We start from the raw sequence: 12,568 nt of genomic DNA on the forward strand, positions 1-12,568 counted from the left end.
TTAAAGGGAATTCTCAGTAATGGTTATATCAGCACGGAGGGAACAGAATAACTGTTCAGTGGAAGTAAGAAATTATCAAATGTCAAATTTGGAGTAATGTCCTCACAGCTGTGGCCTGACTCTCTTCTCCAGCTGCCTGTTAAACACCGTGAGCAAAACTCCCAGCCCATTGCTCTTTGCCCCTCCCCCCAAACACTGTACTATTTCTGAAGGTGTTGGGTCAGTCATTATTTCAGGTTTTTATTGAAGGAAACAACTCCATATTCATTGTCCACCAAAGGGCATAGAAGCAGAGCGGCCGTGTGTGGTGCTGCCTTTTAGTTGTTACAACAGACATTCTCCAGCTTCCAGCCCAGCTCTGTCCCCTGACCTGCTGTGGGTTCCTGGCACACTCACGCCTTTCATAAAGAAGGAAGTACAAACAGTAGAACGGGAGGGGTTGGGAGAATGAGCACATGGGGTATTCTGTGTGCACGGGGAGAGAAAGGTCTGTCTGCGCCCCTGAGTGTCAGCGACTGAGATTCCAAAGAGAAAAGAATGCAAGATGTCAACAAGACACACCGTCCCCAGGAGGAGAGATGATCTAAGTCAATCGAAAAAGAAGGAAGGTTTAGTACCCTACAGTTCCCCAGCTGAGGTGCGATAGCCATAGACAGGATTGTAAACAGGTTCCATAGAAAACTCAGTTTCTCGTGGAAAGCTTGCACAAGTGCTTTATTGGCTGTGTGTCTCTGAAGAGCAAGGTTAAGGTTGTGATGTGGCTGGCGCTTGATTCGGTGGGCGGAGGAGTCAGAAACCGGGAAGGCATTCATGTGTTCTCAGAACGTCAGGACCGTACGGATACTGAAAGTCAAAATAGAAGATACCGTTTTCACACTCCACAACCCACACTCCCCATATGTGTGAGTAAAACATGTGTTACGAGTCTCTGAGACAATCTATCGAGGTTCCCAACCATTCCATGTCCAAGGTCAGGTCAGTAGATGAGCCTTTCTGATCTCTCTTGCATTCTCTCCAGCTCTAAACTCACTCGTGACATCCTAATGGGACCGCCATTTTGATTCTGGTTCTAGTTGAGCTTTTTTTTTTTTCTATTCTTTTTTTTCGGAGCTGGGGACTGAACCCAGGGCCTTGCGCTTGCTAGGCAAGCGCTCTACCACTAAGCCAAATCCCCAACCCCTAGTTGAGCATTCTTAAGCAACACTCAAAGCCTGGATCCCTGGAGTAAGGAGTTTAACAACGGGAAATAACAGGCATTTCCTCCTTGCCATGCACTTTACAGTAGCTTTTTAGGCACCATTATCTCATTTAAACTTCATCCTAAACAACAACAATGCGACCGGGTGGATTATCACAGTTTGTCGGTTTTAGGAACTGTGAAAACTAAAGCTTAGGTTTGCAAACTGCCCTAGGTCCTATACGCATGTGCAGAGCCAAACTGGCGACAGAAGCCTGGCACCCCATTTACGTTCTTGTCCCATCTCTCCTTCATTTTCTGTTAGCCAATTCCTCTGCCATAAAAAAAAAAAATACTCTCAAAGCTTACCTCTTTCCAGCACGGAGCAGGTCAAATGCTTCATTTATCTTTTCAAAAGGTAAAACATGAGTAATCAGCGGCTCCAACGGAAACTTCTTAGCCATGAAGTCAGCCACAAGTTTGGGGACCGCATCTTTACTCTTAAACCCTGAAGGGAAAGCAGGATCTCCATGAGATCCAGAGATCCAGGCGGGGAGGGGGAGAGGGTGGGGCAAGCAAGACAGGGTCCTTTCCAGGGAAACTAAAGCTCTCAAAAGTACAGAGGTGTACAGGCTGTCTCGAGGCCCAAAAACAATGTGCATTTCATTAACATTTTTATAGTGTGCCACCCGGACAAACCATGGTCTCTGGCTAAGGAAGGTGGCTTATTAGCTCGTTCCTAGAGAAATTCTATCTCGGATGTTTATACTCGAAGTAAGGGAGCTGTTCAAACTTAGGTAATGAGTGTAGGCATGAACTACTACCGCCTTGGATTTCCTGTGTCCTACAAGGCATTTTGGGGGTCTCACAACCACACAAGTAGAAGGAGCCCCGGCTAGTTTATGGGGACACAGAGATGCTTGTCCTACGATTTCCTGCATTAGTTCTTGCTTAGAGAGAACGGTCATTTTCACGTTTTTAAATTGCTCTGTCTTCTAAAAACCTGACCTTCTCTGTTGGCAAAAAGGAAGAAATTCTGAAATAAGTAAAGAATTTGGTCCTCAAAGCCAAGGAGATGGCTCGGTCAATAAAGTCCTTGCACTTGAATTGGTCCTCAGAATCACCAAAGAAAACAACAGCGGCCAACCACACAGCTGACGTGGTTGTGGAAGTGCAGCCCTGGAGGAAGGAGACCAGTGAGTTCCAGCCAGCAAGGCTAGTCTGTCAGTGAGCTGTAGGCCACTGTGACCCCCTGTCTCAAAGAACCAGGCAGGTGGCTCCCGTGGAAGGACAGCAAAGTTCTCTGGCATCCACACACATGTACGCACGCCCGCTTGACATGCATGAACAGATGCGGACTTTGATCTCTCGCCGTAAATACGTACCGCCGAATATTGCTCCTTTCCAGGTGCGTCCCAGCAGCAGCGACATGGGGTTAATGGAGAGGTTTTCGGCTTTGGGAGGCACCCCGACAATGACGCTTACACCGCATGCTGAATGGCAGCTTAACAGGGCAGAAGTCTGGAATAAACATTAATAGTTAAAGTAGATTCTTTTGTGGTCTCTCCTCCCTATGCAGCTTCAGGCAATGCAAAGAAATATACTGAAGTTTGTTTTGTTTTGTTTTTTTAATGAAAGAATGAATGAATTAGTTTATCTATATTTAATTCTTCCTTGAAGGAGCAAGTCTCATCATGAGACGTAAAGTCTGGTTCTCAAGGGAGAATATTGTTTCCCCACTGCATAACTATGAAGTGGTTAATTCATTTTTCATTTGCCCACTAAGGTCAACTTAAAAACCAGTACTCTGAGCAGACATTTCATGGTGAGGAAGATATAATGATATCACCAAAAGTTGTCTCTTGACCCTTTGTCAAATTCTCTTTTAAGGAGTCCATCCTCTGATGCTCTCACATGGAGAACGGGCATGTTTCAAGTGGTCATGCAATAGTTGTACATTATTCTATAGCTGTGGACATCCGGGAAGTTTTTGCCTTCTGGTAGGTGGTTTCGTTTAGGTTGGTTTTTTTGTTTTGTTTTGTTGTTGTTTTTGTGTGCTTGTTTAAAACACACTCTATAATAAAGAATCATTCGGAATCCTCGAAGTTACATGATTGGCCTTTTGATTTCTCAATATGTTTAGAAACCAGACGTGCTCAGGACCTGTGGTTATCAGACTGCAGGATCTCCAAGTCAGCTGACAACCCTGCTTAAGATCCAGCAAACCGGGAAAACTGCCAGTGAGCCACAGAGATGCTGCGGCCCTGGGGAGAGCTGGAAGCTGGGGTTGGAAGGATTCTCCATGCAGAGAGGAGGTGCTATGCTCTTGGCTCTTCTACCGTGTGTGGCCTCTTGTCACGGTTCAAGGATAACAAAAAAAAATCACGCTCAGGGTACCATATCTATTCCCTGTCACCAACTCTGCCAAGACTTAAGGATGACTTTTAAGGTCTCTGGTGACAGGTCTCAGTAGAGTTCTAGAGGTCTTTGGTTAGGGGAGACGTAACCGGAGACCTGTCCTTTAGCCAAGGATGACATTCGCAACTACTTGAGTGTGATATCGTTTGTATTCCAAAACCACACGCGCTCTCAGCTTGACCTTAGTAGCATTCTCACAGCTGGCCTTCACTGAGCACTTACCACGCATGCGCGCACGTCACGTGGTGGGGGTGCGGCTCTGTGGTCCGTATTTCATATGCACTATCTTGTGTAGATCATAAGCAACCCTATGAAATGCACTTTTTAAATTTAGGGGGGCTGCAGGAATCTGTTAATTCTTTTCTAAAAGGTATTTACGACAACACCCAGCACTCAGCTGTCTCCACGAGGAGAACAAAACCACTTCCCTGGACCTGCTGTATGTTAATAAAATGATCCTTGGCCCAGATTGTTCATTATTCCTCTTGGCCATATGATGATACTTAAAAATTCTTTTCAGAATATTTAATTCTAAATATTAAATAATATTAAGAATAGGGAAGAAAATCATATCCGTCTGTTTAGGACCAGAATTTGTATTTAAATCTGCTCGATGAACTGATTTTTACAGAAAATCAGTAAGCTAATTTACAGTGTCCCAATTATAAGCTCTCCTGCATTAAAGGGAGATTATTACTTGAGACATGTTTGCAGAACTGACACGAAAGGTTGATCCTGACAGTGAATTAAGCAATCTGAGCAGGAAACAGGAAATGGAAAATTACCACTACAAAAATAGGTTTCTGCGGGGTTGGGGATTTAGCTCAGTGGTAGAGCACTTGCCTAGCAAGTGCAAGGCCCTGGGTTCGGTCCCCAGCTCCGGAAAAAAAAAACAAAAAACAAAAAAACAAAAACAAAAAAAAAAATAGGTTTCTGCGTGAGATTTCTAATTGGCTACCTAGAGCATTCTAGATGGCAGGACAGATCTTAAGGTGTGCCACAGTACATACCATGGTGTCAAGACGGCCAATGACTTCAAACGAAAAGTCCACCCCTCCATCAGTCATCTCCTGGAGAACTTCCTGGATGGGTTTGCTGTAGTCTTGAGGGTTGATACAGTCAGTGGCACCCAACTCTTTGGCCTTAGCAAACTTGTCTTTGTTGATGTCCACGGCAATGATCCTGGCTGCTCCTGCTGTTTTACAGCCAATGACGACAGACAGACCGACACCTCCCAGGCCAAACACGGCACAGGTGGAGCCTGGGGTCACCTGTATTTTCAGAAAACGCAAGAGTGGACTGAATGGTGATTGTTCGAAAGTGTTCAACACTGCACAAACTGCCTTGCTATGTCCTTTATCATGGCTACTTCATTCCATCAGTTGGCAAACCCTCTTCTGGTTACGGTTGCCCAAAACATACATCATCGGTTTTCAAAATTTGCTCTATTAGATATATCTGGGGATTTCTTTGTTTAATCTCAGGGTTCAGTAGCAGCTTCTACAGTTACATTGGAAACACTGCAGATGGAACCTCACTCCTACCCCAATGGGGGAACTCGAGTTGATGGTCTTTGAGTTCTAAATAGAAATGACTTTCATCTTTGAGAGCTTGACAGTAACATCTTAAACATGCACGTAAGCAATTTGGACAAATGGAACAAGTGGTCAAGGTTACTCCAGGAGACTAAAAAGTAACCCAACTGCCCTTCGATCATGAACTCTTTTCTTGGTTCACTAACTATCAGTAGTCACAACCAGGGTACTGGGAGCAGAAGTCGTCTGAAAAGCATCCAGAAATCATGCCTGGCTCAAGGCAACCACAACGTGGACAGGAAACTTTAAGACATTGTATCATGAGACCAGTGTAATCTCTGTGGGGCTTTATGCCTGAATTTTTTAAAGAAGCAAGTGAAAACTACTTCAACAAAAGCTGGTCTGTATTTCAATAGTGATTAATTAAAATCCACGATTACAAGTACCCTTCCTTGGCTGGCAAATAGACCCACTAGGGCCGAGACAGTCAAACAACGCCACAGCACTGACTGCATTCAGGTCCGAAGCCACAGGAATTGGAAAAGGCAGGGGCTTCATTACTGTGGTTGGTTTAGGTCTGTTTAATAGAAGCAACCATCTGCCCTCATTTCCCCACCATCACATCCCCCTAGCGGTGTCTATCTTATCATTCGTCCATCACAGGTTCTTAAACACTCTGGGACACATCGTCACTCTCCACCAGGGCTAGAGCAATGCAAGGCCTGTTACTGTGACTGAAGTGATGGCCAGTGGGTACTCCAGTTTCAGATGTGGCGGATAGTTCCAGAGAAGTTCTAGTCTTCCTTTCCCTAGTAGCTCACGGTAAAAATGCAGACGAATAGCTTTACCTTTCTGGGTCTTAGTTTGCATGAAATGAGAGGTAATTGCTGGATTGTTTTCAACCGTTTGGGAAGGAAATGATTTTTAAAATTACTGCCTAAAATATCTCACTTCTAGCACATGTGTGTGTGTCTGTGTGTGTGTGTGTGTATGTGTGTGTGTGTATGTGTGTGTGTGTGTGTGTGTGTGTGTGTGTGGTGTTCATGTGTTTTGGTTGCAAGGGAGAAGATGCAGTGAAGAGGTCTCCAATGGAACCAACGCTTTGCTTAAGTTCTTTTGCATCTTCTAGGATCAGTGCGCGGCCATGCTGTGGATAAATAAAGTACGGGAGGAGACAAACCGATTGCTTTGGCTACTTCAGAACCTAACATCACCGCGACTGATGAACGAAGTTTCTTTTCGGCTCTAGAGTAAGTGACTACATGAGTTCCCAGCTTTAAAATTTTTTTTTTAAAAGATTTATTTATTATATATAAGTACACTGTTGCTGTCTTCAGACACACCAGAAGAGGGCATCAGATCTCATTATAGATGGCTATGAGCCACCATGTGGTTGCTGTTGGGATTTGAACTCAGAACCTCTGGAAGAGCAGTCAGTGCTCTTAACCACTAAGCCATCTCTCCAGCCCCCCAGCTTTAAAATTTGGTAGTCATATAGAACATATGGAATACAATGTCTTCCGTATGTATACATAATGTATAAAATATTCACTTTTTTCTTAATTCAGAATCAGCACCATTTTCATCTTTAAAAACTTTTATTTCCAATTCCTTCTGGGGATGTTTTTCTGTTAATAATTTAACACCATAAATCTATGAAATGACGTAGGAGAAACCTGGAGTAACAAATATCCCCACTGTGGCTTGATTTAGAAATAGCAGTGAGGGCATCTCCACTTTAAAAAACCTCCCATTTGTCCCAAATAGTCAAGCTTGTCGGTTTCTGCCTCCTTAAAATACAGAGCTTTTCCCTGCTTCTTACGGGGGCTGGAGAGGCTCATTTTTCTTCTACAAAAATACCCCTATGCTCAGGAACAATGTCTCCCCTTTTGGTACCAAGAATATGTACTTAGCTTGTTCCAGGGGCCATTGTCCATCCTACCTTGGCGACTTGGACGGCAGAGCCATAGCCAGTTGAGAAGCCACAGCCGATGAGGCAGACTTTGTCCAGCGGTGCAGCCGCATCGATTTTGGCCACCGCTATGTCATCTACCACAGTGTACTGGGAGAAGGTGCTGGTGCTGATGAAGTGGTGAATGGGCTTTCCCCTGCAGGAGAACCTGCTGGTGCCGTCGAGCAAAGCTCCCTTAGGCGCTGTCAGATTCCTTGGTGAAACACAGGAATACAAACATGTGAGACAGAATGAAAACAGAGTGCCACCCAATTGTGCAAGAGACAATACGAAACACACTCACCTGGGTTGGCAACAGAGGTTGCTTTCCGGGTGCTTGCAGATCCTGCATTTTCCACACTGGGGAGAGAACAGCGGGATGACTTTATCACCTGGATGAAGAGAAACAGAATGGCAAGTGGTTGTGAATGACCCAGTTGGGGCCTCCAGAAGAGCATGATGTTCCCAAAGCCACTAAATCATTTCTCCATGGTCCAGTTTTTGGCTTTTCAAGGTGACTGTGCGTCTCCTATTATGAAATAATGCTCTAAAAATAAATCTGTTATTTTTTTTAAAGAAGCATAATAAAAATGTGACAAGCTGCAAATTGCTTTGGAAATCTCAGTTCTTAACAATGAATTAGATATTTTTCTCTAGGAAATAAAAAAGAAATAAAAACTTCACTCAAACCAGACTAGTTCTTTACTTTTTTTTTTTTTTTGCTTACAGTTTATTAATTCAGAAGTCTGACTCTATTGACTAAAGCAATCTTTTTGAAGATGAACATAATTTTTGTTTCTAAATCATGTATGCTACCTATGTTATTGGACCAAAAAAAAAAAAAAAGGTTGGCCGTTATATCTTACAGATAAAATTAATGTGGGATGAGATCACAGAAATTTTATTTCTTTTCACCCTTTACCTCTGAAAACACACAAAGTTTTCATGCAGAAATCAATAAGTACTGGGCAAGCCTACCACTTACAGCCACGATTAATGGTAATAAGAAAGTCTTTGTGTGGCTAAACCTATGGCGGGTGTCTGGCAAGTAAGGCAAGCCATCACTTTTCTGCCCTCAGCACAGAACAGCTTCCGTGAGTCTAGACACTCAGAACCTGGACCTGCCTTTTTTGCCCTGGGTATATTTGTAGGTGTGTCTGGGTCTTGAAAGTCCACAGAGCTCAGGGTCATTATAGCAGATTATCAACTCCACCCTTATCCCTTATGGGCACCATGCTTCCTGATCGTCATAGACGCTGACTTGATGCCTGATATCTAGGAGACAAACAGATGTTGGAGGTAACACGTCTCAGGCTTGCGGGGGAGGAATGGGCGGAGGAAGCTTTCTGTTGCCTGGCCAATTGAGACCTTATGCGAGCTTTTCCATCTCCCACTCCCTCGACTTCCTCTCTGAGGGCGTTGGGGGAAGTGCTCTTGAGATCAGAACCAAAACACAGGCCCTGAGGGTGAATTCTGTACCTGGTTTCACACAAGTCACCCCTTCTCCAATGCTCTCAACAATGCCAGCTCCCTCGTGGCCTAGAACTGCAGGAAGAGGTGTGAACAGGGATCCACTAACCGCGTGATCGTCTGAGCGGCAGACTCCGGTGGCCACCATCTGTGGGTTAAAGATCAAGTTCAGTTGTCCGAGTTTGTGACTGTGAAGGTTTCACACACCTGTTTGCCTGAAATCCTGCTTCTGAGGAGCTCGCTAACAATCCCTGTCCCTTCCTAATTCCAAAGATTTTGTTGTCCAAGATTCTCCAGTGTTTTCGTCTGCTTTTTCCCAATTAAACGGCTTAAGAGTCAATTATTAATCCTGTGAAGTAGGTGGCACTGAAAATGGATTTTATGCAATATATAAAAATGCATTCTGCTTTAGGCAAATAGAAATAGGACTTTAGCGCCAAGACATCACCTAATTTGAGTTCGGTTTGGACTCAAGATGTTTAGAACTTCATAAACACATAAACATCTAAAAAAATTCTGGGATTATGTTAAACATACTTTTTCGTCACTTCAAACGTTGAGCATTTGATATTGATGGCTTGCCTTAGCAGCAAATTAATTAAGCACGTGAACGGGGCTGTTAACGGCTTTCTGGATGAGGGTATGGAGGATTTTCTGAGTTTTTCAAACCTAAGTTTACAGAACTTGAAAAGGGGTGTCACCTTAATGCGAACTTCATGGGCCTTGGGGGGTGCGACTTCTATGTCCTCGATGGTGAAGGGCTTGTGAGGCTCCCATAGCACGGCCGCTTTGCATTTGATTACCTGGAAAGGGAAGGGTTACTTCAGCTCCAACGAGATCACAGCAATTGTATCCTTTCTTTTACACACACACACACACACACACACACACACACACACACACACACACACACATAAATGGCATCTGTCACGGCTCTGCCACTCAGTAAGTGTTACATAGAAACAGACAGTTCTGATTTACAAAGAGTTAAAGTGCCTTTAAAAAAAAACGTGTGACTCCTTAGCCCGAGGTCAGGAAAATGCAGGTTACTGTAACACACCTAGCAGAAGTGGTGCGGGTGCTGCTGAGCTCGCACTGTTTTTCTGACTGCTTGCTTGCTTGTTTTCTTGATGTCACTGGTACTGTTCTCAGAAAGGTTGTTTAAGTGCAATTGTTGGGAATATATTTAATTCCAAATATATAATGATTTGTTTTTCAAGCACTGAGGACAGAACCTAGAACTTTGTGCGATCTGGGCAAGTACTCTATCACAGAGTTAACCCCCGGCTTTAGATTTCTTTTCTTTTCTTTTCTTTCTTTCTTTCTTTCTTTCTTTCTTCCTTTCTTTCTTTTATAAATTATTGGAGAGAGAGAGATTAGAGAGAGAGAAAGAGAGAGAGAACTCTTTTTTTTAAAGATATATTTATTTATTTTATGTATGTGAGTACACTGTAGCTTCAGACACACCAGAAGAGGGCATCAGGTCTCATTACAGATGGTTGTGAGCCACCGTGTGGTTGGTGGGAGTTGAACTCAGGGACCTCTGGAAGAGTAGTCAGCGCTCTTAACCGCTGAGCCATCTCTCCAGCCCCCGGCTTTAGATTTCTGAGAAAAATATTCTAATAAGCAGCCCAGGCTGGCCTTAAGCTAGGGACCTTTCTGTCTTGTCCTTCCTAGTCCCAGGATTTCAGGGATGTTCGACCATACCTGTCTACATCATTACTTTGCTGTTCTAGGCAGGACAAACATAGACTAAACATCATCGTGGCGCTGTCATTGACCCCTGTACCTAAGACTCAGGTGTCTCTGTTCCCTCACTTCTTGTTTGATTGATATGAATTCACTATTTTTTTTTTTTTGTTTCACTTTTTCAGTTAGAACTTTCAGCTTAACTTTTTTCCTAACTACTTTTCTTTGAAATGTAGTATGGCGTCCTAAACATAACCAGCATGCAAAGCAAGTTGGAATAAAACTACAGAATCCTGTCACACGGTGTGTACAGAAACCTCTGCAATTTCGGACACCTGGTTCTCGCTGCGAGCTGTTGGACTTTTGACTAGAGTAGCCTCTGTGCCAACAGAAACACAGCCTTATGTAATTAAGCAATTAGTTAGCGGGGATCAATTAATTATACTGAGTGGCTGCTTGCCATTCTGGTGGGACCATGAACAGACTGAACAAGTGAGTGTGACTCTGTAGAAAACTCTGTGCCATATGTGTGCATTCTTAGTGTCAACAACCGATTCTGCTTTTATTAGATTTAATTTCCCATAAAATCTGGATTTTTTTTAAACAGGAAAGAGACTGTTTATAGAATTTCTGTAGTAATCCGTGAGTCACGGAGCCCTTCAAGTCACAATTTGCACAATAAATCTCACTGTGAGTGACTTTAAAGCTTTCCAATCAATCCACCTCTTGTTAGAAATTTTATCTAAAGGCAATGAGGACAGTACTAAGTTCCCTGAAGCAAATTCCTCATATGAAACTCTTGTCCGATTTTAACTTTCCTGTGTTCATAATAAACTATGATTACGAAGGACAGCACATTGTTGGTATCTTAAGATAAATACAGACTTTCCATAAAAGACCTAAAAACTTTCTATTTGCAAAGCAGTCACCATTGACTTGGAAAAAGTCCTACAGAGTTAATGAGGAAACAAAGGCATTCACAAACCTAGACTCTAAACCCTCTCGTTAATGGCTCAGCGGTTAAGAGCACTGAGTGTTCTTCCAGAGGTCCTGAGTTCAAATCCCAGCAACCACATGGTGGCTCACAACCATCTGTAACAGAATCTGATGCCCTCTTCTGGTGTGTCTGAAGACAGCTATGGTGTACATTATATGTAATAAATAAATAGATAAATCTTTAAAAAAAAAAAAAAAAAGATACTTAGTAGCAGTCAAGCTGCACCGGACCCCAGCGTGCCTGTCATTTCTAAGTTAGGATTCTGCATCTCTTCACAAATCAATGAGAATATATTTCCAAGGGCGAGGTATTTTTCCTTACTTTTCCGGCTGTGCTCATGCTGTCCCTCGCTGTGGGCAGGAAATGGATGGATCCTCGTAGACTTCTTCCCTCCTGCAGTGAACTGGGCCAAAGTTGCTCACAGATTTTATTTGCTGGGGTGTCAGCTGATCCCACATGTGATCTGGCCCTTCACGACACACCCATCAGTTTATTCTCACTGCAAGCTAAGTTAAAACAAAGGGCTCTGGCCTGTCAAGCAGATCTTACTCTGGGAATGTGCTGTTGGGCACTTTTTTTTTTTTTTGATTCAATAAAGTTTTATTTTCCCAAATGTACAGCCGATTGAATCTGTTTATGCATCTTCACCAGCAGCTGGGGCAGCTCCACCCTTTGTGTTTCTGGTGTAAATTCCTTGGGCTCTGTGCTTTGAAACCAGCTCGATAAGTCCTTTACTAAGTAGGTCCTGAAGGGCTGCCCTGGCCAAGGAACCTCGAACCTTCAGTCTCTCGGAGACCACAGCTGGAGTAATAAGCTTACGGTTGGGAACTTCCTTACCAAGTTTGTCCTAAGTAGCTTTGTCAAACAGGACAAGATTGTTCAGCTCGTCCCAAACTGCCTTTGGGCCACTTCTTCTTTTTGGCCTTGCCACCAGATTTATTTACTGGGTCTTTGTCTTTTTTGGCCGATTTTCCGGTATCCTTCTTCTTCTTGTCGTCTTTGGGTGGCATGGCGAAGTTCAGAGAGTAGTGTGGGCCACTGCAACCACACTAAGATGTTGGGGGGTGCACATTTTGTTTTTATTATACTTAACGCTTCCTTTCTCTTTTATCTCCCTGTCTCTCAGTCCTCTCTTCCCCCTTTCTCAACTGCACTTGGTCAGGCTAGAGCACTGTTTCCTTTTACTTAACAGAACAAACCTACCACTTAGAGTCCACAATGTGCACAGTGAAGAGGAGAGATGAGGTGGCAGGACTGATGGACAGACAGACAGACAGACAGACAATTTCAGGGAAAGGAGGTTTGGCCTCCGTTCTTCAAAGCAGAAACAC

The 12,568-nt window shown here is 43.6% G+C and overlaps 1 protein-coding gene and 1 pseudogene across 1 annotated transcript; both read right to left on the minus strand.

Moving 5' to 3' along the window:
- Positions 1–227: 227 nt before the first annotated feature.
- On the minus strand, positions 228–11,663 carry Adh1c (alcohol dehydrogenase 1C (class I), gamma polypeptide). The gene is made up of 9 exons (XM_032897260.1): positions 11,559–11,663; positions 9,253–9,354; positions 8,561–8,699; positions 7,386–7,473; positions 7,073–7,295; positions 4,606–4,866; positions 2,563–2,698; positions 1,547–1,685; positions 228–843 (listed from the first exon to the last, which is right to left on the minus strand). Exons 1-9 carry the CDS (start codon positions 11,574–11,576, stop codon positions 819–821), a joined length of 1,131 nt encoding a protein of 376 aa, XP_032753151.1. The 5' UTR covers positions 11,577–11,663; the 3' UTR covers positions 228–818.
- A 146-nt stretch (positions 11,664–11,809) lies between these two features.
- On the minus strand, positions 11,810–12,247 carry LOC116895301 (annotated as a pseudogene).
- Between the last annotated feature and the right edge of the window lie 321 nt (positions 12,248–12,568).

This window comes from Rattus rattus, chromosome 3 (assembly GCF_011064425.1).
Source record: "Rattus rattus isolate New Zealand chromosome 3, Rrattus_CSIRO_v1, whole genome shotgun sequence".
Taxonomy (NCBI): domain Eukaryota; kingdom Metazoa; phylum Chordata; class Mammalia; order Rodentia; family Muridae; genus Rattus; species Rattus rattus.

Coding starts and splice junctions, on each gene's coding strand:
- Adh1c (XM_032897260.1), bottom strand. Junction 4,867..7,072: donor CTGCCGTCCAAGTCGCCAAG/GTAGGATGGACA, acceptor CTGAAAATACAG/GTGACCCCAGGCTCCACCTG. Junction 844..1,546: donor CTGCTCCGTGCTGGAAAGAG/GTAAGCTTTGAG, acceptor TTTGACTTTCAG/TATCCGTACGGTCCTGACGT.